Source organism: Herpailurus yagouaroundi, unplaced genomic scaffold (assembly GCF_014898765.1).
Source record: "Herpailurus yagouaroundi ecotype Mexico unplaced genomic scaffold, PumYag 483, whole genome shotgun sequence".
NCBI classification, from domain to species: domain Eukaryota; kingdom Metazoa; phylum Chordata; class Mammalia; order Carnivora; family Felidae; genus Herpailurus; species Herpailurus yagouaroundi.
The window spans coordinates 5,012,187-5,035,505 of record NW_024412700.1 but is presented as its reverse complement, the minus strand read 5'-3'; the positions used below and the strand labels follow the sequence as shown (position 1 = coordinate 5,035,505).

The following is a 23,319-nucleotide window of genomic DNA, read 5'->3' as shown; positions in this document are numbered from 1 at the left end:
AAATAAAGAGATGACCTTAAATTTTTTTCCTTTTTTAAAGAAAAATCTACCTGCTCTGGAGGCGCCTGGGTGGCTCAGTCAGTTAAGCATCTGGCGCTTAATTTTGACTCAGGCCACGATCACACAGTTCATAGGGTTCAAGCCCCAAGTCGGGCTCTGGGTTCACAGCACAGAGCCTGCTTGGGATTCTGTCTCCTTCTCTCTCTACCCCTCCCCTGCTTGCTCCCTCTGGAAAATAAACAAAACTTAAAAAAAGAAAACAAAAACTTCTACTCTAAACTATAGTTGCATCCTAAATCCAAGTGACCCAGACAGGGACTTGTAAGAGGTCGCCCAGCCAATCCCAACAACACGAGCTAAAATTAAAACACTCCTTTCCTACAACTCAAAAACCTGTAAACGTCGTTTTTTACAGATTCTGAAGTACAAAGCAACACATTTCTAAGGAATCTGCAACTAAGTGAAATGGGAACAGACACCCAAGCCACGACGCCGCGCTGCACGGGGCCCTCGGGAGAACGGGTGTGGGGCGCCTCCCCGTTGCTTGCTCAGCACCCGGAGGGGCGGCCTGGCACTGAACAGGTGGCATGTATTCACCGGACGAATGGCCGCCATACTCTTCAACTTTCCATGCAATTATTCTGTTACGCAACAGAATTTCTAGTTACATCCCCGGTGTGGCTGGAGCACTGTATTTTCGAAGAGTTGCAAGGATCTATCCAAGTCAGGGATCCAAACTACACATCCTGGACCGAAATCATCTCATTTTAGACCCCAATACAGAGGCTTGGTGCTCCGTGAGAATATGGACTCCTTGCTTTAGAAGGAAGGTACGAGAAGGACAGCAGCGTGTCTGGTCCTGCAGGTGACCTTCCTGTCCCCCTCCTACAGGAATGATGCTCTTCTGCTGTCTTACTCCCTCAGACGGCCATGCCCGTCCCACCTCCCTACACACGTGAGGAAGAGGACGGACCTCCGCCCTCTGCCCGGACCTGGAGCCCCAGAGCGTCTTTCTCCAGCTTCCCAGGAAGAAGTGGCTCCCTTGACCACAGAACCCAACATTCCACACGGAACACATGATAAGCAAAACCTCCAAGGACTCTGGAAACTGACCCGAGCGAGGCCCAGCAACTAAATTAAAAGCTTAAGAACCAACTCGAGTGCAGGAGCTGGCTTCCCTTGGAAAATGACACCACACACGGAGGACCTGGCTGACCACGCGATTCAAACCCGGGGTGCAGAATCTCACTACAGGCCTCCACGCCCGCTGTGGGGCGGCCGGCGCCGCTGTGCTCCTGACCCAGGAAACAGGTCCCACAATGACCTCTTCCAGAAGCCATTTCCTCCTCCCTCCTAGGGGGCACGGGTGAGGGAGGGGAGGGAGTCATCAGCCGTCTTGAAACCACTGAGCGCGCACCAAAGAAAGGAGACGCCGAGGACGGCTAGCCCGGCGCCCACCCCCTCACTTGCCGGCAGAGTTTTACATCAAAGTCAACTACTTCCGAATGCCAGCTCCACATCCCAAGAGCGAGAGTCGTCCGCTACGCACAGAACAACAGCCACGCACAGAACAACAGCCGACAGCTTGCATTCCATTCTCCAGGAAAACCTGCCCCAAGCACTCTCCCTCCCCACCAAGAGATACGAGGAGGAGGGGCCCGGGGGCAGCAATACTCCTCCATCCCCTCGCTCACGCAGGACCATGGGCTGGTTGGGGTTTGGAAGAGGCCTCTCGGTATCGCTGAAAACCTAACACGTGACGCACTTCTGTGGGTTTTTACGTCTCATTCCCTGTATTCCTTCCCCATCATGCGTGCCCAGGGAGGCCAAGTGTGAAATCTCAGCCCACGTGAACGCGGAAGCACCTGCTCCTCTCCCGCCTGTGCGCCTGAGTTCTGCTCTCTCCTAGCACGTCTCACTGCGAACTTCCCCTCCTTTCCCCTTCCAAGGTTTCCTGCTTCTGAACCCACAGACAACTCTTCTTCAGGGAAGGTTATGCCACAGGTTGGACTGTGGCCCCCCAAACGATGGGGGATCCCTAAGCCCCAGGCCCCGTGAGCGAGCGAGACCTTATTCACAAACAGGGTCTCTGCCGACGACGCGCTTAGGTTGAGCTCATCAAGGCGGGTCCAAATCCAGTGTCGCTAGCGTCCCCACGGGGGGAAATCTGGACGGACACAGACCCGCAGAGGGGGCGGGATGTGAAGACACAGGGGAAGCCACCTACGTGCGAGGACCGTGTGAGGCCACCAGAAGCCGCACGGAGGCCCGGAAGGCGGGCTCCCTCCCGGGACTGGCCTCAACTTCGGCCTCCGGGACCCAGGGCATCAGTTCCTGTCTTCACCCCCCAGGCCTATGGAGGCGTTCTGGTCCTCCCAGGGCCCAGTGGGCCGGAATGCTGGCTTCCGACTCTGAGGGACAGGATGCCTGGGAGAGCCACTCTACGGCTCCTAGGGCCCCACCTCGTCTGGTTTCCCTCACTACTCCCGGGGGCCGCCGTTCCCCGACCGAGGACCAGCTCAGGCACCAGTAATGCAGACACATTTTATTGCAGACACACGTCCCGTGAGCCACGGCCCGCGAGCGAGCGCGGCCCCCGCTCACGGCTGCACAGGCAGTGCCTCCGGCTCTGGCCCTCCGTCCTCGCTCAGCAGCCCCTCACTCTCCTCGCTGAGCTCCTCCACGTCCCACGGACTCGCCTCGTCCTCACTGGAGGCGGACTCAAGCTCCTCGCTCAGGAGCTCGCCCCAGCCCCAGCTACGGCCCTCACTGGGCTCGTCGTCGCTACAGACATCAAGCTCCTCGCTACAGATCACATCCGACACCTCGCTGTCCTCTTCACTCGGGGCGTCTTCCGCCGAGTCCTCAAACCCGGGCTCCAGCTGCTCAGTCCGGACCCGGTTCGGGACCGTCAGCTGTCGCCCTCCCTGGGGCAAGTGAGTCCGCTCCCCTCCACGACGTCCTCGCCCACCCCTCCCCTCCACAAGCCACACCCCCCGAGCCGTCGGGCTGTCTCCTCCTTCCACCGCTACACCCGTTTTTTCTTTCACAAGGCTTAAGAGATTGGCGCCATCGTGAAGGAAAAGGCTCTCTGGAAATGGTTTTAGGTGGCTCTGGCTTTCCAACGTAAGAAAACGAGCCCATAAAATGTCGAGTTATACCCAGACGTTTCCTCCAAACCTACTCGGGCCAGGGCTCTGAGGACTAAATGACACCAACAGCATCTAGCTGTCCGCCTCAGAATGCCGAGTAATGGTGTTCTGTAATAATAAACCACCACCAGCTCCCCCTCACGCAAATTCAGGCCATCCCTTCCAATTTACATTCGGACAGAGCTCAGCACTCGGGGAAGGACGTGAACACACTGAGCTGCCCGCGAAGGTACGGCTGGTCCCCTGGATCTCGGGGTGAGGGCGCTCCTGTGGGGGGCGGCTGCTGTCACGGGGACTTCGTCAGCCAGGCCCAGGCCTCAGCCCTCTGCCATAACGTGACGACCGTCGCTGGCCGGTCCGTGGGCACAGGACTGCTTGCAGTCTGTCCGATACCCTTCACACCTCACACTTTCCCATGGGTCTCTGGTTCTTTGAGCTCTTGCCCCCTTTCGTTTAGGGAGCCTGTGAGACATGGAATTTGATGCACTGATACTCGCGTGAGACACACACATGTCTGATTCTGAGCTACTCTTCTCAGAAGGCAGAACAGGAGAGGAAAAAGAACCGGGTGAAAAATCAGGACTAAAAAATTACGTGCTACGACCAACGGACGTCACGACAGCCCCGGGTAAGTGGGATGGGGCCGCTGCTTAACATCAACTGAACCACTGCTACGGCAGAAACCCCCAGCCCTACATTCGGATCTAGGCTACACGTACCGCCAGCAGGCTGTACCGTTACTTCGTACATGTAGCAGCTGTGGAGGAGTTTCTGTTCCTGTGTGCAAATCCTTAGCGCCTGAAAATGGAAGTCACCTAGAACACCTATGAGAACAGATTGAAGAAGCATCACTGACACACGAATCGTGGAAAATGTACAGAAAATGCCTACCGTTAAATTTGAACATCTTGGTGTCTAAAACAGAGGGCCCAAGAGTCTAGAATCACAGTAAGACTAGTTATCTCTTAAACAGGACTGAGTCCAAAAGAAGAAATTCCCACCAAAATGTGCTTTGTGTCCACAATCTCAGTGAAAATACACATGCACATAAAACTTTCTATACATACACGTATCTCACAATTTAGAAGGTGTGAACATGGGGTATAAACAACTTACAGCCGGTGGGAAGGCAAGCTGGTGCAGCCACTCTGGAAAACAGTAGGGAGGCTCCTCAAAAAACTAAAAACAGAACTTCCCTACGACCCAGCAATGGCACTACTAGGCGTTTATCCACGGGATACAGGTGGTGTTTTGAAGGGACACATGCACCCCCATGTTTATAGCAGCACTATCGACAACAGCCAAAGTATGGAAAGAGCCCAAATGTCCATCGACGGATGAATAGGTAAAGAAGATGTGGTTTATACATACAATGAAATATGACTTGGCAATGAGAAAGAATGAAATCTTGCCAATTGCAATAACATGGATGGAAATGAAGGGTATTATACCGAGCGAAATCAGTCAGAGAAAGACAAACATCATATGACTTCACTCATATGAGGACTTTAAGACACAAAACAGATGAACATAAGGGAAGCAAAAATAATATAAAAACAGGAAGAGGGACAATACATAAGAGACTCTTAAATATGGAGAACAAACAGGGTTGCTGGAGGGGTTGTGGGAGGGGGATGGACTAAACGGGCAAGAGGCATTAAGTAATCTACTGAAATCACTGCTGCACTATGTGCTAATTTGGACGGAAATTAAAAAAATAAATTAAAAAAAATTAAACACACACACACACACAAACCAACTTACAGTGGGTAAAAGCTGTATGTTACTTCCTCATTTACATCTCATTATCCTCACTACACCTTCTTTGCTCTAGAAAGAACTGCCCAATGAAAATCACTTTGAATGAGGAAGCCTGGCCCGTCAGACTATTTTCCTAATGAAAACAAAATCTGGCTCCAATTCAATCCCTAAGGGACCCTTCCGCCAAAACAACTCCTGGAAGGTATCACACGTGTAGCAGATGCCTGGCCTCCGGCTCAGAGAGGTCAGCCTGCGCTGCTGCCCCCGCTGCCGACGTGCAGTGGGGCCGAAACCCTCGATGGCAGGAGATCCTCACTCGGCCACCAGAAGAGTCACGCCATCCAAACATGGGATTTCACCCAACACAACCCGGCACCCCCCAAAACAACACACGAAGTTCGCTAAAGGCTGTAATGAGACACAAAGGTAATCTTACCGCAGGAAAGATCATTGAACCCTCGGTGTTTTTCTTACAGTGACATTTCCTACATACACGAAGGCCAATTAACAGACACTACAGATAAGGTTAGATCTCGTCTATTAATAAGGAGACTTCCTGATAATTCTCTTACGTTTCCGGGAGCAATGTCAAAGCAAGTCTTCAAAAAGACCACAATCACCTTTTCACCCCCAACTTGGGACACCCACTGCTTAGCCTTCGTCAAGACATGTGTGGATGAAAAAGGGAACATGTGCTGATGTGTATCATCCTACCCACCTCCCTCCGTAAGCTACGGTCTTCAAATCGGGCCACACCACAGTAAAAAACAAGGCAACTCTCTGTGAATCCCCATCGGAAATAAACTGAAGGGCCGCACCGTTTAAAAGGCCAGATACCTACCAGGTACGGCAGGAAATTAATTACTCTTCTCTGGGCCTATGATGGGCAAGGGTCCGCTGCTTCTCCCCTGCTATCTGCAGACAGAACCGGTCTTGCTGTGTCCCTCCTGAGGATCGCAGCTGGTGTTGGGACTCTCCAACAGGCTCCAGGCAACAAAGGGCAGAAACACGGGCTACGTCTCCCCCACCGTGAGCCGAGACAGAAATGGGTGCGGCCGCACCGGGGGAGCTCTGGCCACCCAAGTTCCCCAGCACCCGGGGCAGCTCCGACGGCGCCCGCTCCCCACCCCGCCCGCATCCGAGCCACATGCGAACAGCCGGCATCGGACTCAGAGCGTCGAGGTGCAGGTGAAGAGAAAATCCGTCCTGCGACCCAACAGCAGCTGGGACAGCACGGTCTCCTGCCGGCCAAAACTCCTCCCGGCGGGAGATCTGCAGGGCATCGCCCTAGAGGTGTCCTTCTTTTTCACAAACCGCGAACTGAACAGTCACAATGCGCCACACACAATCAGAGAAACAAACAGGTGGAGAGATCCAAGGTCTTCTGAACATCTGCTACGATGCCCAGTGTCTCCATCCAGAACTTGGGGCAAATTCACGCAGAAGCAAGTGCTCGACAGCAAAGAGCGCCACCCGCCAAGCCCCCAGCACCTGCAACCTGGCCACCGTCTGAACGAGGGAAAAAGGAAGTTAATTAGGACTATCCGTATCGAAGAAAAGGAGCACGTTAAAACCTTTATTACTTTCGTGTGCAAGGTACTCATTCAGGATCACCTTCCAGAGAGGAGGGAAGGGGTTCGGGAACCCCCTCCGCTGCTTCAACACAGGCGAGCAACAGGGAGCCACGTGTGGAAACGGGAAAGGTGAGTCCGCCTCAGTCACAGACACACCCACCAAACAGCGAACTTACCGAAGAAGTCGAATGAAAACGGGTCCCTTCCACCGAAAAATTCCCTGAAGACGTCATCTGGGTTACGGAATGTGAAGCCAAAATCAAACGGATGGTCAAAGTGAACTCCACCTACGATGGTACAGCACGGCATTTAGTTGGTGCATTCCTGCGTTTAGTAGGCTAACAGTTCTGTCTACAGAGGATTCTACACCACGACCCGACGAAAAAACGGCAAAGGCTCCTACACCTAGGGCTCTGCTTCGCAGCAAGAGCCGTGCCTGAACAGAGACCACCTGGGGCTGGCGGGGACAAGCCAGGGGAGGCTTCCCACCCCTCACGGTCATGGTCACGGTCACGGCAGCAGGGTAGTGCTAGCACTTTCCCACCATGTCTGCAACCGCCATCCGTACGTAGGAAACGTGGCTTCATCTTCTGTGCGGACGGACCATCGTGTAAACCACGCACAGAAGCACACTCGCTCACGTTCCTCAAGTGGGGCGTGTGCTTGGTGGGCAGTGCCATTCTCGAAGAGGCCACCGACCGTGGTGCTGACGGCGGGCAGGTCCCTGCTAGGACCTCTCATCACACACACACACCCCCGAGTGAAGCCTGCCCACCACAGGCAGTCAGGTCTGCCAGTACAGTCAGCTTGGTCAGGTAAGAGTTTTTAAGGTCTTCTGACAAAATATCAGGTACTGATCCGGGAGTAAGAACTCACAAAATACTCTAGTAGGTTATACGGATTCCGGATCTACAGAAAGTACCACGATCAGCATACACTTTGTAGCCGAACGCAAGGGTTTCCAGGCAGCCCATCTCCACAAGTCAGCCCACTTTCCAGGCCACATCTGTGTTTCCGGAAACACAGCCTGTCCAAGAAAACGGACAAACCCGACCCCTTGTCTAGACCCTTCGTTGCCAGATGGCCTCCTCCGCTCACTGAAAAGCCAAGACAAAAATCAACATTTACATACCTCCACCTCCGCCATTTAATCCTTCTTTGCCGTATTTGTCATAGATGTCTCGTTTTTTAGCTACAAATTAGAAAGGAGAGTCAGGAAAGACCAAGTTCTTTTCCCCTCAAAGTTCAAATAAAGCCTTTACAAAGCTGTACATCAAGGAACCAATGAGTTTTCAAGGGTTCGCAATTAGTTTTAAGGAGTTAGGCCTCCATTACTTTCAATAAAAAGGGAAAGAGGGAAAATCTAAGTACATCTCCCTAAAAGCTCCCAAAAATTAAATAGTAAAAATTAAGTAGTAATCACTTTTTAAGCTAAGAAGTGGTATTTTTTCCACGCTACTGTGCACAGTGTGTGTTCACGCGTACATAAAAGTCACACTAAAGGGGGCAGAACAGAAGAGACTCATAAATATAGAGAACAAACAGAGGGTTACTGGAGGGGGTAGGGGGGTGGGCTCAATGGGGAAGGGGCACTAAGGAATCGACTCCGGAAAGCGTTGCACTGTATGCTAACTAACTTGGATGTAAACTTTAGAAGATAAAAAATAAAATAAAACAAAGTTTTAAAAATCACACCGCAAGTTCTAAAACTATTCCAACTCTACCAGTGCACATTCTCCCAAAAAATAGGACGGGGCCTTGGTGGGGGCAGGAAATAGAGGTGCCGGAGCCAGAGAAAGAGCCGACCCGGATGCGTGCCCTTGAAAGGACAACAGCCCAAGCCTGAGGATGCTCTACTGTCTTGTCCTCTTACCATTCACCTTCTAGAATAAACAACTACACTGCAGCCCTGTTTAAACAGGTCACTTCCTTTGGATGCACCAGGTTTTCCGCCCAAACCATCATGTTCTACCAAACCGTGTGGTAGAGTAACAGGAGTTATGGGGGCGCCTGGGTGGCTCAGTCGGTTAGGCATCCGACTTCAGCTCAGGCCATAACCTCCTGGTTTGTGAGTTCAAGCCTCCCGTCGGGTGAGCTGGAGCCCCGCTCCAGGTTCCACAGTCTCTCTCCGTCTCTCTCTCTGCCCCTCACTCACTTGTGTGCACATTCTCTCTCCCTCTCAAATAAATAAAACCGGAAAGAAAAAAAACAGGTTATGGGGAGAACGGGTGTACGAGCAAACCACTTAAAGCCAGTTGATGGTAACCGAGTTCTAAGAAGAATGGGATCTGGGGGCATCTGGGTGTCTTACTCGAGCGTCCAACTCTGGAATCCGGCTCAGGGTGCAATCCCAGGGTCGTGGGATCAAGCCTCTCTGTCCCTGTTTGAGATTTTCTCTCTGCGCCCCTGCCCTGCTCATGCAGGCGCCCAATCCTCTCTCTCAAAATAAACAAATAAAAATAAACATGGGGGGGGGGGGCGCGGGGAGAACGAAAACTTTCTGTGCAAAGGTAACTTCTGGGCTTGGGATAAAACACCGGGTACTTCCTTTACAAGAGAAGACGTATTGACAGATACAAGGCTGACTTCCTCAACACTCCACCACTCTAGCCCTGGGGCGGGGAAGGCGCGGCCAAGCTCTGAAGTCTAACTCAGCTGGGCGCGCGGTTCCTGGTTTCCTGACACCAAGGAAGTCCTTCCAAGCAGTGAAACCCAGCACACGAGCCCACTGGCCAGGTATGTGTAAGCAGGACAACGGAGACGAGCGGTCACGGCGCCACCGACGGAGAGTGGTCACAGCCACCGCCATGCAATGACCCAGACGGATTCCTGTGCCCCAATCTGTCCTGTCAGTCCTCAGACCAGGGTGTCAGTACTGTTTAAAATAGCCACCCTGAGAGAAAGTGCTAGAAGCCAGGGTGCTCCCCAGCACTCACGGGTAACTGTATCAAGTGTCTGCCAGGAGCGGGAGTCGAAGCTTCACAAGAAAAGGAAGCAACCTCCATTCTCAGTGCCCACACCTCGGCCGCCCAGATCCACATTCTGCTAGCCCCGGGGAGGAGCCAAACCCTGGGTAGGTTCACTCACCGTCCGATAACACCTCATACGCCTCAGCCACTTGTTTGAATTTTCTCTCTGCTTCTTCTTTATTCTCAGGGTTTTTATCTGGATGCCACTTCAGTGCCAGTTTCCGATACCTTGAAAGGAATAAAAAGGGCACCGGTCACATCCATGTGCAGAAACCCAATGGCTGGGAAACATAAGTAAGGCGGAAACTGGCTTCAGAGCTGTAAACCTGGGCAACTGCTATCGATTTCCATTGTAAAATCTTCCTTTCCCCGAGAATGAAATAAGCAAGTTCTCAATCCAGACAGCATGAATACAAACCAACCTCTAGAGAGACGTTAACGCTAAAATGTTTGAGAACCAAAACGTGCAGTGTGAACTCGTGGTCGTGCAGCTGAGAAAGCACAGAACAGAGGAAGAAGGCAGCCTCGTTCGCAGGGCAGGAAGAGCCCCCCCGCCTCGCATGTCGGTGTGACAGATGCTGGCACCGCTCACAGAGCCACCCCATTCTGGATTCAAGATCCACCGAAGGTTCCACTTAATAGTAATAACTATATGCTTTTGGAACACAAAGAAAAAAACTCCTCTCTTCTTAAACATAAGCACCACATATGGGAGGAAGGGGGTGCCCCTCAAAATCTAAAACTAGACTAAGGACCAGAGAGTCCTAGCACTTGGCAAGCTGTGAACGTAAGGCTGCTGCGGTTCAATTTAATCGCAGCATTTTAATCAAAAATCTTGGCTTGAACTTCCTAAGATCGAGTTAATGCTGGGCTCTACTCCTTCTCACTGCAGACCTAAACATGCAGTAGCAGACCAAGGGCCCTGAAGCACTACAAACCTTGGTAAAAAATGACAGACCGTGTGAAAGACGGAGAACGGTCACTTTGCACAGGGGGTAGTCCTGTGAACACAAAGACACGAGAAGAGACTCCCGAGTGTTCATGGGTGTGTTTTGAAAGACTACGCCATGTTTTTAGACTCAAGGCCTGATACATGAAGTGTAAAGAACATCAAATGTCTTTCAGTGTCGGCCTTGAGACTGACGTCCGGCTCCACACCAGTAAGCGAGCGCCAAGGACACACGGCCTGCGACACAAACACAGGTAAGACTGTAGGTCTCCCCGGAGAAATGCGCAGGGAGGGGACAGCCACCTACAATCACCCCTCAAACAAAAGTTTCTCTGGTCACTGCACAAGAGCAAAGCCTAGAGTCCACAAAACGGACTACGAACACGCACCAGCCATGGATGCAGTTTCGCTCATTTAAAGGAAGGCTGATCTAGTCTAAGTCAGTATTCAACTGCGCACTTAATGGGAAAATCTTCTTCCATTTAACGATGGCATTTTCTAAGTTCACACTTCAAAGCCACCCTGAAGACAACGGCCGGCCCATGTTCTCATAAGAAACTAAACCAATCCCCTTCCTGACCGTGTTTAGCATAACGTGGGCATGTTTCTCCATCAGTTAGTGGAAATACTATTTACATATTATGTTTATTCAAGAATAGTGCAATTAACTGGCGACTGCTGTCTGTGAGCTGTGAGCCGGCAGACGTGAGGGGCCCCACGGGTGACACAGCTCAAAGGCACTTCCTGGGCCCTCCTACTCAAGTTGCTTGGCTGCGGTCTGACACAGGGCAGGCCCATCACAGGAGTCAAGCTGCTATGTTTAACATTTTTACGTGAACGATTTATTCAAGTACCCTGAATTTCTTTCTGCAGACCCACTAAGCCTAGTAGCACAGACTTGTGTGTGAATAAAAACGCCAGTCCCTTAACAAACTGAAACAGTTCCAGGCTTAGTTTTTAGTCTCTCTAGCTCTGCTAAAATCTAACTCTGTGCTACACATTAAGGTCAAACGAATTAAAGACCCAGTTCACCTTGAGTGCCACCTGTGGCCTCCACCTTGCCCCCGCCGTGGGCCAGCCCTGGTCACAAAGGCCGAGGAAGGCCAGCAGGGGCGCAGCACTCAATCTGGCTCTAACGATACAGGCCGGGGCCGGGGACAGGGATCCCGAACAGCTACTACCCTGAGGAGGTCACAGCACCACACTCTAAGAGTGCGAAGTGCCAGGTCAGCTCCGTTCCACAGTCAATGTCAAAACTGCCTGGGATTATTTCGCATCCTCAGTTAAATGTCTGATCTGCTTTAAGCAGCAACAGAATCCACTGTCCCAAGGCAAAGTAATAGAGGAAACCAAGTGACCTTCTCATCCCTCAATGCCAAGTGACAGGCTGGGCCTAGTCTGAGGAGGCGAAGGTTAGTTTCACTGCCTTGTCTGAAGATACAGTGAAACAGCAGCATTCTAAAACGGTTATACCACATGAAACGCCACTTCAGGAGACAAAAAGTTACACTGCCCAAGTGCACAGATTCATTACTGCATAAATACAGTTACTTACGCCTTTTTAATATCCTCAGCTGAGGCATGTCTCTGCACGCCTAGAACTTCATAGTAATCCACCATGTTTTAACAGGCTGTTGGAGTGAGTCCTGCAATTAGAAATCCATGGTCAATGACATGACTGCCGAGGTTGGGTTCATCATGGGGGTAGGAGCACAGCAGGAGAGGGAGGGTAGGTCACCTCACCTGAGCACTAACCACTAGCCTGTCAGGCTGGGCCCTCATCCGGGAACAGATTCCAAGATTTGTGCCCTAGACCCTTCTCAATATAGAATAAAAGCTCTGAAATAGCCTAATAATAGCCTAAACTAAATAAAACTAACAGGTGACTCTGAGGCAGGCACTCAGTGCCCACTTGACCACCAGCTGACAGGCCTTCTGTGAGTATCTTGTTTTCCTGACATAGGCCCTGCTCTGGGAGCTTCGGTTACCCCTCCATTCAGTGCGTTCCCGTGCCAGGCGTTGGGCAAGACTGCACAGCCACCAGGACGAACACGCTGTCCCCGCCCTGAGCAGACACAACATGGGAACCACACAATGACACCTCCTACGGCTTGTGGCTGTCACTGGGGACGAGCTAAAGCACGCCCCCAGAGTCCCTGGGAAAGGGAAAGGAAAAGGAAAGGTCTCTGACAGCAGAGCTATTACTGTTAACTTTACCCTGTGGCTTCACCCTCCCACCGGCTCTCCCTACAGATTAGGCCTTCAGTGGAAAACTAGCAGCAGCAATTTGCTTCAGTGGCTTTTGTCACTTCACAGGGCAGGACAATGAAAACCCATCCTACTCCTACCATTGCTAACAAGGCTTGGCCTCGGGTGCCACAGACCCACTACACGTATGTGAGATCGGGCGCCTGGGTGGCTCAGTCGGTAGAGCGTCCGACTTCAGCTCAGGTCATGATCTCAGTTTGTGGGTTCGAGCCCCACGTCGGGCTCTGTGCTGACAGCTCAGAGCCTGGAGCCTGCTTTGGATCCTGTGTCTCCTCTCTCTCTGCCTCTCCCCTGCTTGCGCTCTCCCTCTCTCTCAAAAATAAACATTAAAAAAAATTAAGAGGCGAGATCTAACGGATTTACTTCTTTTACTTTGATTGGCTAAAAGCACTTCATTCAACTAATGACCAAGAACTTACAAACAGCAGGCCTATCCCTGGATGGTACACAGGAACTTCACCCAGTGGAGCAAGGCCCTCACTCAGGCTACTCCGCCCACAACTGAAGCTGGGCTTTCTGTGCCCGCCCCCCCTCCCCCCGCCAGAAACTGTACCATCAGACTTCAGAGAGAGATGTTCGGACTGGAAGCGAGCACATGCCATCACAGTCTTAAGGCCACGGTGCTGGGGCACGACGACGGCCAGGTTAAGTGATGCCCAGCGAGAAATTACGCCACTTCCCAAAACAAGACACCTGCACAGGTGTCTCCCACGTTTGGGGAGCTACCGTGGTAAAAAGGTCCAGTGTTACATGACGACTCGGCACCTGCGTGCGTGCCAAGCCCTTTACAAAGAAAGTCTACATATAAAGGGTCAGGAAGGAGCACGTAAAAACTACGTGTTACTAGTCCAGGAGCGCGACGCAAAGAACGGCTCAAAAATACCCCGGGATGGGGCACCTGGGAGGCTCAGTGATTGGGCGTCCGACTCTTGACCCGGACTCAGGTCACAATCTCACCATCTGAGAGTTGGAGCCCCTCAAAAGCTTTGTGCTGACAGTGCAGAGCTTGCTTGGGATTCTCTCCCCCGCCCCTGCTCGCGCGCTCTCACGAAGTAAGCTTAAAAAAACTTTTTAAAAAGTACCACAGGGTGACCTGAAACAGATCCCCCGTCACCTAGAAATGTTAAAGTCCAGCAAAGACATTTGAAAAAAGCTGAGCTCCCAGAAGTGGTGATCCTGACACGGCGGAGGGGTGCCCTGTTTTCAGGATAGGTCTTGCTTCTGAGGCACAGGAAGCCAGAGGATGCAACGGAGACCCGCCCCCCCCCCGCCCATACCGTGGCTCTCAAAAGGCCATAATTACGACAGAGTAGGGAAGAGAAACCCTCCAACGAACTTCAAAGAGGAGAAGAGCCCTGTCCCCCCAGCAGCTGGAAGCCTGAAGGCTCAGTCAGAGGTACAGAATGGAATCTCATTACCTTCCTTCTCCTGCAATGACCCACACTCTTCAAAATTACTAAACATTACCCTAGGATGGTGAAGCAAATAAAGGCGCCCTGCAGAAAAAAGTATCTCTACAACCTAAGTCACAAAGATTCCAGCTGAAAACATAACTCCTGCTGCTGAACACGAGCTGACAAATTCTAAATACGAGGAAAGCATCAGGAGTAAGTTAGAACACCCCCAAGAATCTGAAATAAGCTGGGGGCTCCTCGGTGGCTCAGTCCATTCAGGTCATGAACTCACAGGTCATGAGTTTGAGCCCCACTTCAGGCTCACTGCTCTCAGTACAGAAACAGCTTCGGATCCTCTGTCACCCCCTCTCTGCCCCTCCTCGACTCATGCTTGCTCTCAAAAATAAACAAACATTTATAAAATTTTTAAAAAAGAGTCTAAAATAAGAACTTGAAAAGAAACAAAAAAAGGACTCATGAAATAATCACAATAACGAATAGGAAACCACACTGGGGGCTGACAGCTCAGAGCCTGGAGCCTGCTTTGGATTCTGTGTCTCCCCCTCTCTCTCTCTCTCTGACCCTCCCCACTCATGCTGTTTCTCTCTCTCTCTCTCTCAAAAATAAAATAAACTGGGGGGCACCTGGGTGGCTCAGTAAGTTAAGAATCCAACTTCAGCTCAGTTCATGATCTCATGGTTCATGAGTTTAAGCCCCGCATCGGGTTCTGTCGGCACAGACCCTGCTTGAGATTCTCTCTTCCCTCCTCCGACCCTCTCCCATGCTCTTTTTCCAAAAATAGTAATAAAATAAAAAAATAAAAAAACCTCCTTCCCCTTTCAAGAAATAAAAGTTTTTATAGTTGCTACAAAGTTATTTACATATCGTTTTTATAAATACATTTTTTTCAAGTGAACACTACTACCCCCAACATGGGACTCAAACTCACAATCCCAAGATCAAGAGTCGCATGCTCTACGGAAAGAGCCGGCCGGGTGCCCAAAATAATTTTTTGTTTTTGTTGTTGTTGTTTTGTTGTTGAAGCAGGCTTCAGGCCCAGTGCAGAGCCCAAGGCAGGGCTTGATCTCGTGACCCTGATCAAGACCTGAGCTGTGATCAAGAGTTGGTTGCTTAACCAACTGAGCCACCCAGGCGCCCCTAAAAACATTTTTTAAAAAGACACATCCGCGGTCCTACTGTTAACCAAACAGAAGGTTAAGCTTTTAAGATCTGGGCATTTATCAAACTTCTTGTAGTCTGTGGCAACACAGCATAAACTTGTAGTAACATAAACTAGGGCCCAGCAGCCAACAGTTAGAAAATCCATGTTCTGGGGGCGCCTGTTTGGCTCAGTCACTGGAGTATCCAATTCTTTTTTTTTTTTTTTTTTTAATTTTGTTTTCAACGTTTTTAATTTATTTTTGGGACAGAGAGAGACAGAGCATGAACGGGGGAGGGGCAGAGAGAGAGGGAGACACAGAATCGGAAACAGGCTCCAGGCTCTGAGCCGTCAGCCCAGAGCCTGACGCGGGGCTCGAACTCACGGACCGCGAGATCGTGACCTGGCTGAAGTCGGACGCTTAACCGACTGTGCCACCCAGGCGCCCCTGGAGTATCCAATTCTTGACCTCAGAGTTCTACAAGTTCGAGTCCTCCGTCGAGTGTAGATGTTACTTAAAAGTAAAATCTAATATTAAAAAAAAAATCCAGGTTCTTATCAAATGTGCCCATTTGGCCAAACAAAGCTTAAACATTTAAGTTTCGGAATGCTTAAAGAAACAATGGAACAAAAATGGAAAACAAATATCACAAAACCAGAAAAGAACAACTGTGAGAACAAAACTCTTTGTGTTAAGAAATTTCCTTGGGGGGGCTCCTGGGTGGCTCAGTCGATTGAGCGTCCGACTTCGGCTCAGGTCACGATCTCACGGTTCATGGGTTCGAGCCCCGCGTCGGGCTCTGTGCTCACAGCTCACAGCTCGGAGCCTGGATGGAGCTTGCCTGGGATTCTGTGTCTCCCTCTATCTCTGCCCCCCCCCCCACTTGCATTTGATGATGTCTTTCTCTCAAAATAAACATTTAAAAAAGAGAGAGAGAGAGAAAGCCTTTATGTCAAAGGAAATTAGAAATATTTAGATTAAGTGTCATTATCAATTTGATCACATGATGAAAGAAATATTTAGAACAGACCGTACAAAACCTCAAATGCAGCACTAACAGTTCTAGAGGTCAGAAGGTTAGGAACTCAGGGGTGCCTGGGTGGCTCAGTCAGGTGAGTGTCCCACTCCTGACATCTCCTCTGGTTGTGATCTCGAGGCTGTGAGATCCAGTGCAGACCCTGCTTGGGACTCTCTCCTCTCTGTGCCGCTCCCCACTCGCTCTCTCAAAATAAACCTTAAAAAAAAGTTTTAAAAAGGTTAAGAACTCAGAACAGACTTTTGAACTCAAGACTTGTCATTCTGAATACCAAAATATGTATTTTTCTCAAATACACTCCCACAATTTGTTTAAAGGCATCGTTTTTTTTTTTTTTTTTTTTTTTACTACTTATTTAAGAGAGAAAGAAAAGGTTCAAGTGGGGGAGGGACAGGAGAGGGAGAGAGAGAATCCCACGCAGGCTTCCAGCTTTTGGGGCCTGGTCGTATGAACCTGAACCGTGAGATCACGACCTGGGCCAAAATCAAGCGTCGGATGCCCAACAGACTGAGCACCCAGGCGTCCCTTTCAGAATTTTTTCTTCTTTTTTTCAGAATCTGTTTAAATTACAAATTAGAGAAAACCATACGGTTACTCTTCCTACAACCTAACATGAAAATCCAAACAGCCGTGACAGACCCCTAACAAAAATATTACTGGGGTCTGCCCTCCGGTCCTCAAAGGGGGCCTCAGAATCATGGTGACATGAGAGCAACTTAAGAGCAGAAACTCAACTGTAACAGGCACGTGCAAGGGGCACCCACACCCCTCACGGGAAATTCCACAGACAGTGTGAGGCATCAAGAAGCTTCCGAGCTGAAGGGACGGAAGGTCCGAGCACACAAAAGGGAGGGAGTCTGTTAATTACCAAAAAGACGAGAGATGTCTGGACATTACGCAGATTCCTTAGGTACAGGGGAGTCTCGGAGGAGGTAGCTCTCTTCCGGGACAGGCTTCCTCCTTTCCAATGTAAATGTAGGCGGTTGAGAGCGAGGCCGAGGGCGTTTCAGGCTTCCACTGGGTTTTGATTACTTTAAACTTGCAACAATCTCTATGCCAAAGAGATGGGAGGCAGGGCACCCTGCCACGAGCACCGACAACAGTAACTGGAGGACGTACCTCCAAGAACACGGTCGTTCACCATATAGCTTTTTGAACTGTTTCGGTAGGTTCAACTTAAAATACTGAGGTATCTGTGTGAAATGCACTCAACTACACAAGATGGGAGTGAGTACCCAATTTGAAAAGGTTTCCTCGGGGCGCCCGGGTGGCTCAGTCGGTTAAGTGCGTGAGCCTCGTTTCAAGGCATGTCACGATCTCAGGGTCTGTGCTGACATGACAGCTCGGAGCCTGGAGCCTGGAGCCTGCTCGGGATTCTCTCTCCCTTGCTCTCTGCCCACCCCCGCTCACGAGGGCAGGCGCTCTCTTTCTCGCTCTCAAAATAAACATTCAAGAAAAAGTTTCCTCCGTGGTAGTTACTGGATTCAGAGCACACCACCGAGTCAGCGACACCAGCCAAACCGTCTTAAAATTACTAGCCACAGAAGAGGTCACCAATTCTCGAGACCAAGAAGCACAGCAAGCTCACGTCTTCAGAAAGAAAAAACCCGAACGCAAACTACAGCACAGCAGCTGCCAGACACAGCAGAAAACTTGAAGCCCTGCGTCCCTACCTCAGAGGGCTGAAAATTACGTGACATTCTGGTCCCTGCTGAGCTCCAGCTGTTGCCGCTTGCACCCGCAGGGCATCCTGGGAGCTCCCAGCACCGCAGGACCGGGCAACCCACTGCGCCCAATGGAGCGAGGGTTAGAAGAGTCTCAGAACTAGGCTCTCACTTCCTAACGGCTGAGCCACACGTGGCCAGAGGTCACCCGGGGAGTCAGATGCCACCGCTCAGACATCCTTGAACTCACTTCAAAGCTTGTATTCTCGAGTCCAGTTTCGCCAGCCTTGGCACTCAGGTGCCTGTTTCCGTGCAAGTGACGAGAGCAGCGTGGCAGGGCCCTCGAGGCAGTCGGCGCACGCGTGGGAAGTGGCCCAGCCTTGCCAGATGTGAACGCCGCGGTGCCTTAACCAGAGACACCCCCAGGACGGTCACTGGGGCTGAGCGAGTGCAGGAGAACCATCAACTAGCAGCACCCGGGAGACGAGCAACACTCGCGTGATGGCGACCAGCGGCCACCTGGCCCGCGTCCTAGACGGAGACGGCCCCTCGAAGAAAAGGCGAACGAACTGAAGTGTGCATCAGACCAGCCGTCTGCAGAGCCGGACCCCTCACCCTCCACCGCCCCTGCAGCAGCAGGCTGTCCGTACCTCCCCCCTTTCCTCTGCTCCTTCACCCGGTCCTGCCCAGCCGCCACCCGTCCCCCTGCTCCCCCACCAGCACAGGCACCCCCAGAAACAGCTCTCACAGCTGGGCGCCCCAAGCCCTCGGCACACTGGGCTTTCCGGTCCATCCGTCTTGTGGTTTCCTCTCCCTACGAGCCCCGGGGGCACAGGGTGGGGAAGCCAGGGTTCCGGACCCCTTCTCAGGCTGCACTCCCGCGTCTTCATCGTCACCCCCGTTCTGCAAATACCACGGATCCCGCAGCGATTCCCCAACGTAAGCTCCTATCCTAGGTCTCTGCTTGGCACTTCAGACACGAATAGACAGATGACTGCTTGACACAGCCACTTGGCCGTGTGACAGACGTCGCAAATAGAACAGGACCAAATTTCACTGGGTCCCCACCCCACTCCTGGTCTTCCGCGACTGAATTCTACCTCGTGCTCTCATGCTGTGGACTGGAAATTTCGCCCTCACCGACACCACTACCCACCCCGTGACACAACACCCACACACGGCAATCCACAGTTTCACCAGGCCTAGCTGCCAACTATCTCAAAACCCTTCCACTTTCTCCATCTTCAATGGCACCAGCCCCTCCTGCTGCAGGAGCCTCTTAACTTAATCACACCGTCTTCTCTCACAGCCAAGGTGAGCTATAAATACACAGGTGCTGTCACAACAGATGCGAGATGGTGTCCAGCACCGGACAGAACCAGCTACGAAGGACACGGTCAGCTCCGCCGAGGATCAGATGGAACGAGACGTTACTTCGCTGACCAACGCGGAGTCTGGGGCAGAGGCGCAAGATGAGCCGAGGACACGCCGTCAAGCAAGAAACTGAAGACGCAGCCGACGTCCCAGGCCGGCCACTGTGACACCTTGAAGGTGACTGAGAGTGACAGCAACTGAATGGGGACACTTGGGCCCGGGACTGGCGTGTGGAGCAGGAGAAGGGTGTTAGGCAGAATACCGGCCGGACGGGACTCAAGCATCTAGAGAACAGCACCGTGCCAACGTCGGCTGCTCCGTTCGGGGGTGTGTACTGTGGTTAGATTGAGGAAAACTGAGTCAAAGGTGGACAAGAAATGTCTGCCGACGTCTTGACAACGCCACTGTAAATCTGAAATCACTCCAAATTAAAAAACAAAAACCTTAAGTCAAAAAGGAGTAGAGCCAGTTCAAAAGGACATGAGAACAAAGCTGATGGAGCACTCGTGGACCGGAAGGGACGGTGACGGGACCACCAGGAGGAGTGCCATGCGTCCCGAGCACACAAGCACGCACACGAGCACACACACGAGCAGGAGTCCCGGATGGTCTGTGCTGCCTGCCGCTGGACGAGCTACGCTTGCGACCGAATGGCCGATGAGCCAACATTCTTTTTAAAGAATTCCTGCTAACAGATGCACGAGAAATGCTAGAATTAGAAAATTACCCTTCTGAAAGTAATAAATGGGGTGCTTCTCAAAGCACAGACTTCGACCAGCAGCACCCGCACGTTCTTGCTAAGCGAAAGGACCTCTTAAGTAACCGGCTTTTAACTTTGCCTCATAAAACACTTAGTCCAAACATTCTTGCTTGAACAAAGTCCAGGGAGCAGCCCTTAATCTTGGACAGTTACTGGATTCTCCGTGGTGAAGAGCGGGCCTCCAGGGAGCTGTCACCCTTTGGTCCCTGGTCCACGGGCGGGCTGAATTTCTCTTCGACACAGGTATCTCCAAACATTCAGGGGTTTACCATCGTGAATTTTTCACTCTCTAGACATACAGCCTTACATCTCTGGGTTCCTAAATCTCCACCTTGAGCAAGCTCCAAGGCCGCGATCCCTTCCTACCCGGATTCCAGCACCATCAATGATGCAGGGACGGTCCAGATGTCACCAACGGAAGGGAACAAGACATTTCTCCTCTGAACCTGGATCACCAGTGCTAGGTCAACTCTCGTAAGAACCATACCTGACTTCAATTATCACCATAAACTCAGCTATGCCTTTTTGAGTCTGTGATCGCCCTGCTGCCTCCCACTACTGCCTCTGTGCAACGGCGGCTCTTCGGATCAATGAGCCTCACAGCTCGCCCCAAAAAGTCCACCTTGCTTATGTTGGCCCACTGTCGCAACCAATCAAAACCTCTTTGACACCCATTCTACCATCAACATATTTACTCCCAATGAAAACAATGATGTAATTCTGAGTGACTGTAATCACATTTATTGATAACAATCATACGCTAGCTTAGAGAATAAGTCACCCAGTTTAGAAAACAAATATGTAAACAGGTTAGTCAAGGACAACACAAATATGTAGGGAGACAATGACACAAACAAAGCTTAAAAGAACACTGCCATTTATTGATGAACTGGAAAACAGAAAGCAAACGGAAAGCTCCCTGTGCAGAGACAACCTCAGCTTCAACTACAATGACCGCACACACAGACAAAACTATGAAACCACATGGCCCACGTAAGAGGCAAGAAGTTAGTGTGGTAAGACTTGGGGGGGGGGGGGGGGGCTCAAGAAAAAGGATACAATTCAAGAATAATTTTTTAAATAAGATTTTAGGGGTGCCTGGTGTCTCAATCAGTTAAGTGTCCAACTCTTGGTTTCGGCTCAGGTGGTGATCTCATGGGTCATGACAGTGAGCCCCGAGTTGGGCTCTGAGCTACCTGCACAGAGCCTGCTTGAGATTCTCTCTCCTCTGTCTCTGCCGCTCCCGGCTCAAAACAAATAATTAAAACACATTTTCTTTTCAACGTTTATTCATTTTTGAGAGAGAGAGCATGAGCGGGGTGGAGGAGACACAGAATCCGAAGCAGGCTCCAGGCTCTGAGCTGTCAGCACAGAGACCTATGCGGGGTCCAGAGACCCAGCTGTGAGATGGTGACCTGAGCCGAAGTCAGAAGCTTAACTGACTGAGCCACCCGAGTGCCCCAATAATTAAAACACATTTAAAAAAAAGGGGGGGGGGGCACCCCGGTGGCTCAGGTCATGAGCTCGCGGTTCGTGAATTCAGGTCCTGAGTTGGGCTTTGTGCTGACAGCTCAGAGCCTGGAGCTTGCTTCGGGTTCTGTCTCCCTCTCGCTCTCTGCCCCTCCCCCACTCGCACTCTGTTGTCTCTATGTATGTCTCTAAAAAATGAACATTAAAAAAATTTTTGATAAATAAATGAACTAAAATGGTCTTTACCCTCCTGAGATCAGCCCAGTGTCCCTGCTCCCCAGCCCCAACCGCAAGCGAGTCTGAGGGAGAGAAAGAACTTGCTGTCCAGCCCTCATCCAGGACTTGCTGTGAGTCACACACACACACACACCTGAGGTCACAGGGAACAGGTAACACCAGAAAAAGAGGAGCCCTTGAGGGTGGGACTCCTGCCTTCTCTTCTCAGGTATACCCAGGACCAGGGGGCATGCGGCTCCCTACTCACTGCCCCCCACCATCTGTGGACACTGCCAGGAAAAAGTGGCTTCTCTCCTGCATCCAGGCGCCAAGTGAGGAAGCAATCATTACATGAAGGGGCAGATCACGTCAACTGAAAGCACAGGTGCCCACAAAGGCTTCAGGCAGCTGGAAACGGCCCCCAACAAGCATCCGAAACTCCACGGCCTGACGGTATAAGCCCGCCAGCCACACACACGTTTGTTTCTCAGGTCATTAAAATTAAACAAAACTTGAAAACCCCCGTCCCTTGGTCACACCCGCCACATTTCAAGGGCCCCACAGCCTCCATTCTGGAAAACACAAGCAGAGGGCAAAGGGAGCTCCTCTGCAACCTAACAGATGTCAACTCAGGCTTACAGGCGATCCGGGTGAGAGAATTCATTACGTAATCTTTGCCAATGGTATTCTGAAACTTCTCTCGCTTCTGATGGGACCCCACTCCTGTATTTTAAGAAAGCTACAGAAAACCAAGACGTCATATTCTTTCAGCTAAGAACAACTGCTTCTTAGGACAACTGGTGTGTTAATCTATGAAATTGCCTAAAAAACCTCCACCTCTTTAGGAAAGCCACTAAAGTAAATCCCACTAACTAAAAGTACCTCCTCCCATAAACTCCCATAAACCCTCACCATCAGGACTTTCAGGAAGTGTGTCCTAAAGGCCCGTAGTACCTATCTATACACAGGTGAATACCACATAAGTAGAAAAATTGAGTGTACATCTCCCCAGTATACCTCACGATGTGATTAAAAATTACAGAACAAGGGGTACCTGCCTGGCTCAGTCAGAAGAGCCGGGGACTCGTGATCTCAAAGTCTTGAGTTTGAGCCTCAAGACGAGTGTAGAGTTTAAATACAACTTAAACCTAAACTACTATGTACATTAAAACCAAAAATAAAGTTACAAGTAACAAGATTAAAAATACTTGCATGTGCTTGCCAATCATAAAGTAATCAGCTACGATTTCAAGCCACGCTGTGATCAGGACAGTGCCACGAGGGTTCTAGAACAGTGTTCTTCAGGACAGATACGGGTGGTAGTCAAGGGCAGATGTCCTGGGCCTTTCACCAGTGTCAGTCCAAAGCCACAGTCGGAGCGAGATCCTCTGAAAGTGTTCTCATCCCAGCGCACACACTACAAATACGGCGAAACACAAATGCTGACAACTCCTGACTCGGTGCCTAGTTCATCCCAGTGGGTACCTGAGGACGTCAGGATCAACCTGTAAAGGTCAACTTCTTTTGAGATAAACATACAGGTTTCATATTTAAAATGGCAAACTCAGGGCG

The 23,319-nt window shown here is 50.9% G+C and overlaps 1 protein-coding gene across 3 annotated transcripts in view; it reads right to left on the bottom strand.

Annotated features, from left to right (window-relative positions):
- DNAJB6 (DnaJ heat shock protein family (Hsp40) member B6) overlaps positions 1–23,319 on the bottom strand; it is a 68,995-nt gene that overhangs the window by 32,616 nt on the left and 13,060 nt on the right. For 2 of the 3 annotated variants that reach the window (XM_040464511.1, XM_040464509.1), the window contains exons 2-5: positions 11,961–12,051; positions 9,575–9,684; positions 7,620–7,679; positions 6,664–6,774 (exon numbers count right to left, since the gene is read on the bottom strand). In XM_040464511.1, coding sequence (XP_040320445.1) covers positions 6,664–6,774; positions 7,620–7,679; positions 9,575–9,684; positions 11,961–12,025 — 346 coding nt within the window. In that variant the 5' untranslated portion in view covers positions 12,026–12,051. Of the gene's footprint in view, positions 1–6,663; positions 6,775–7,619; positions 7,680–9,574; positions 9,685–11,960; positions 12,052–12,148; positions 12,173–23,319 lie in introns of those variants that run through there. The other variant, XM_040464510.1, reaches the window with a different exon arrangement.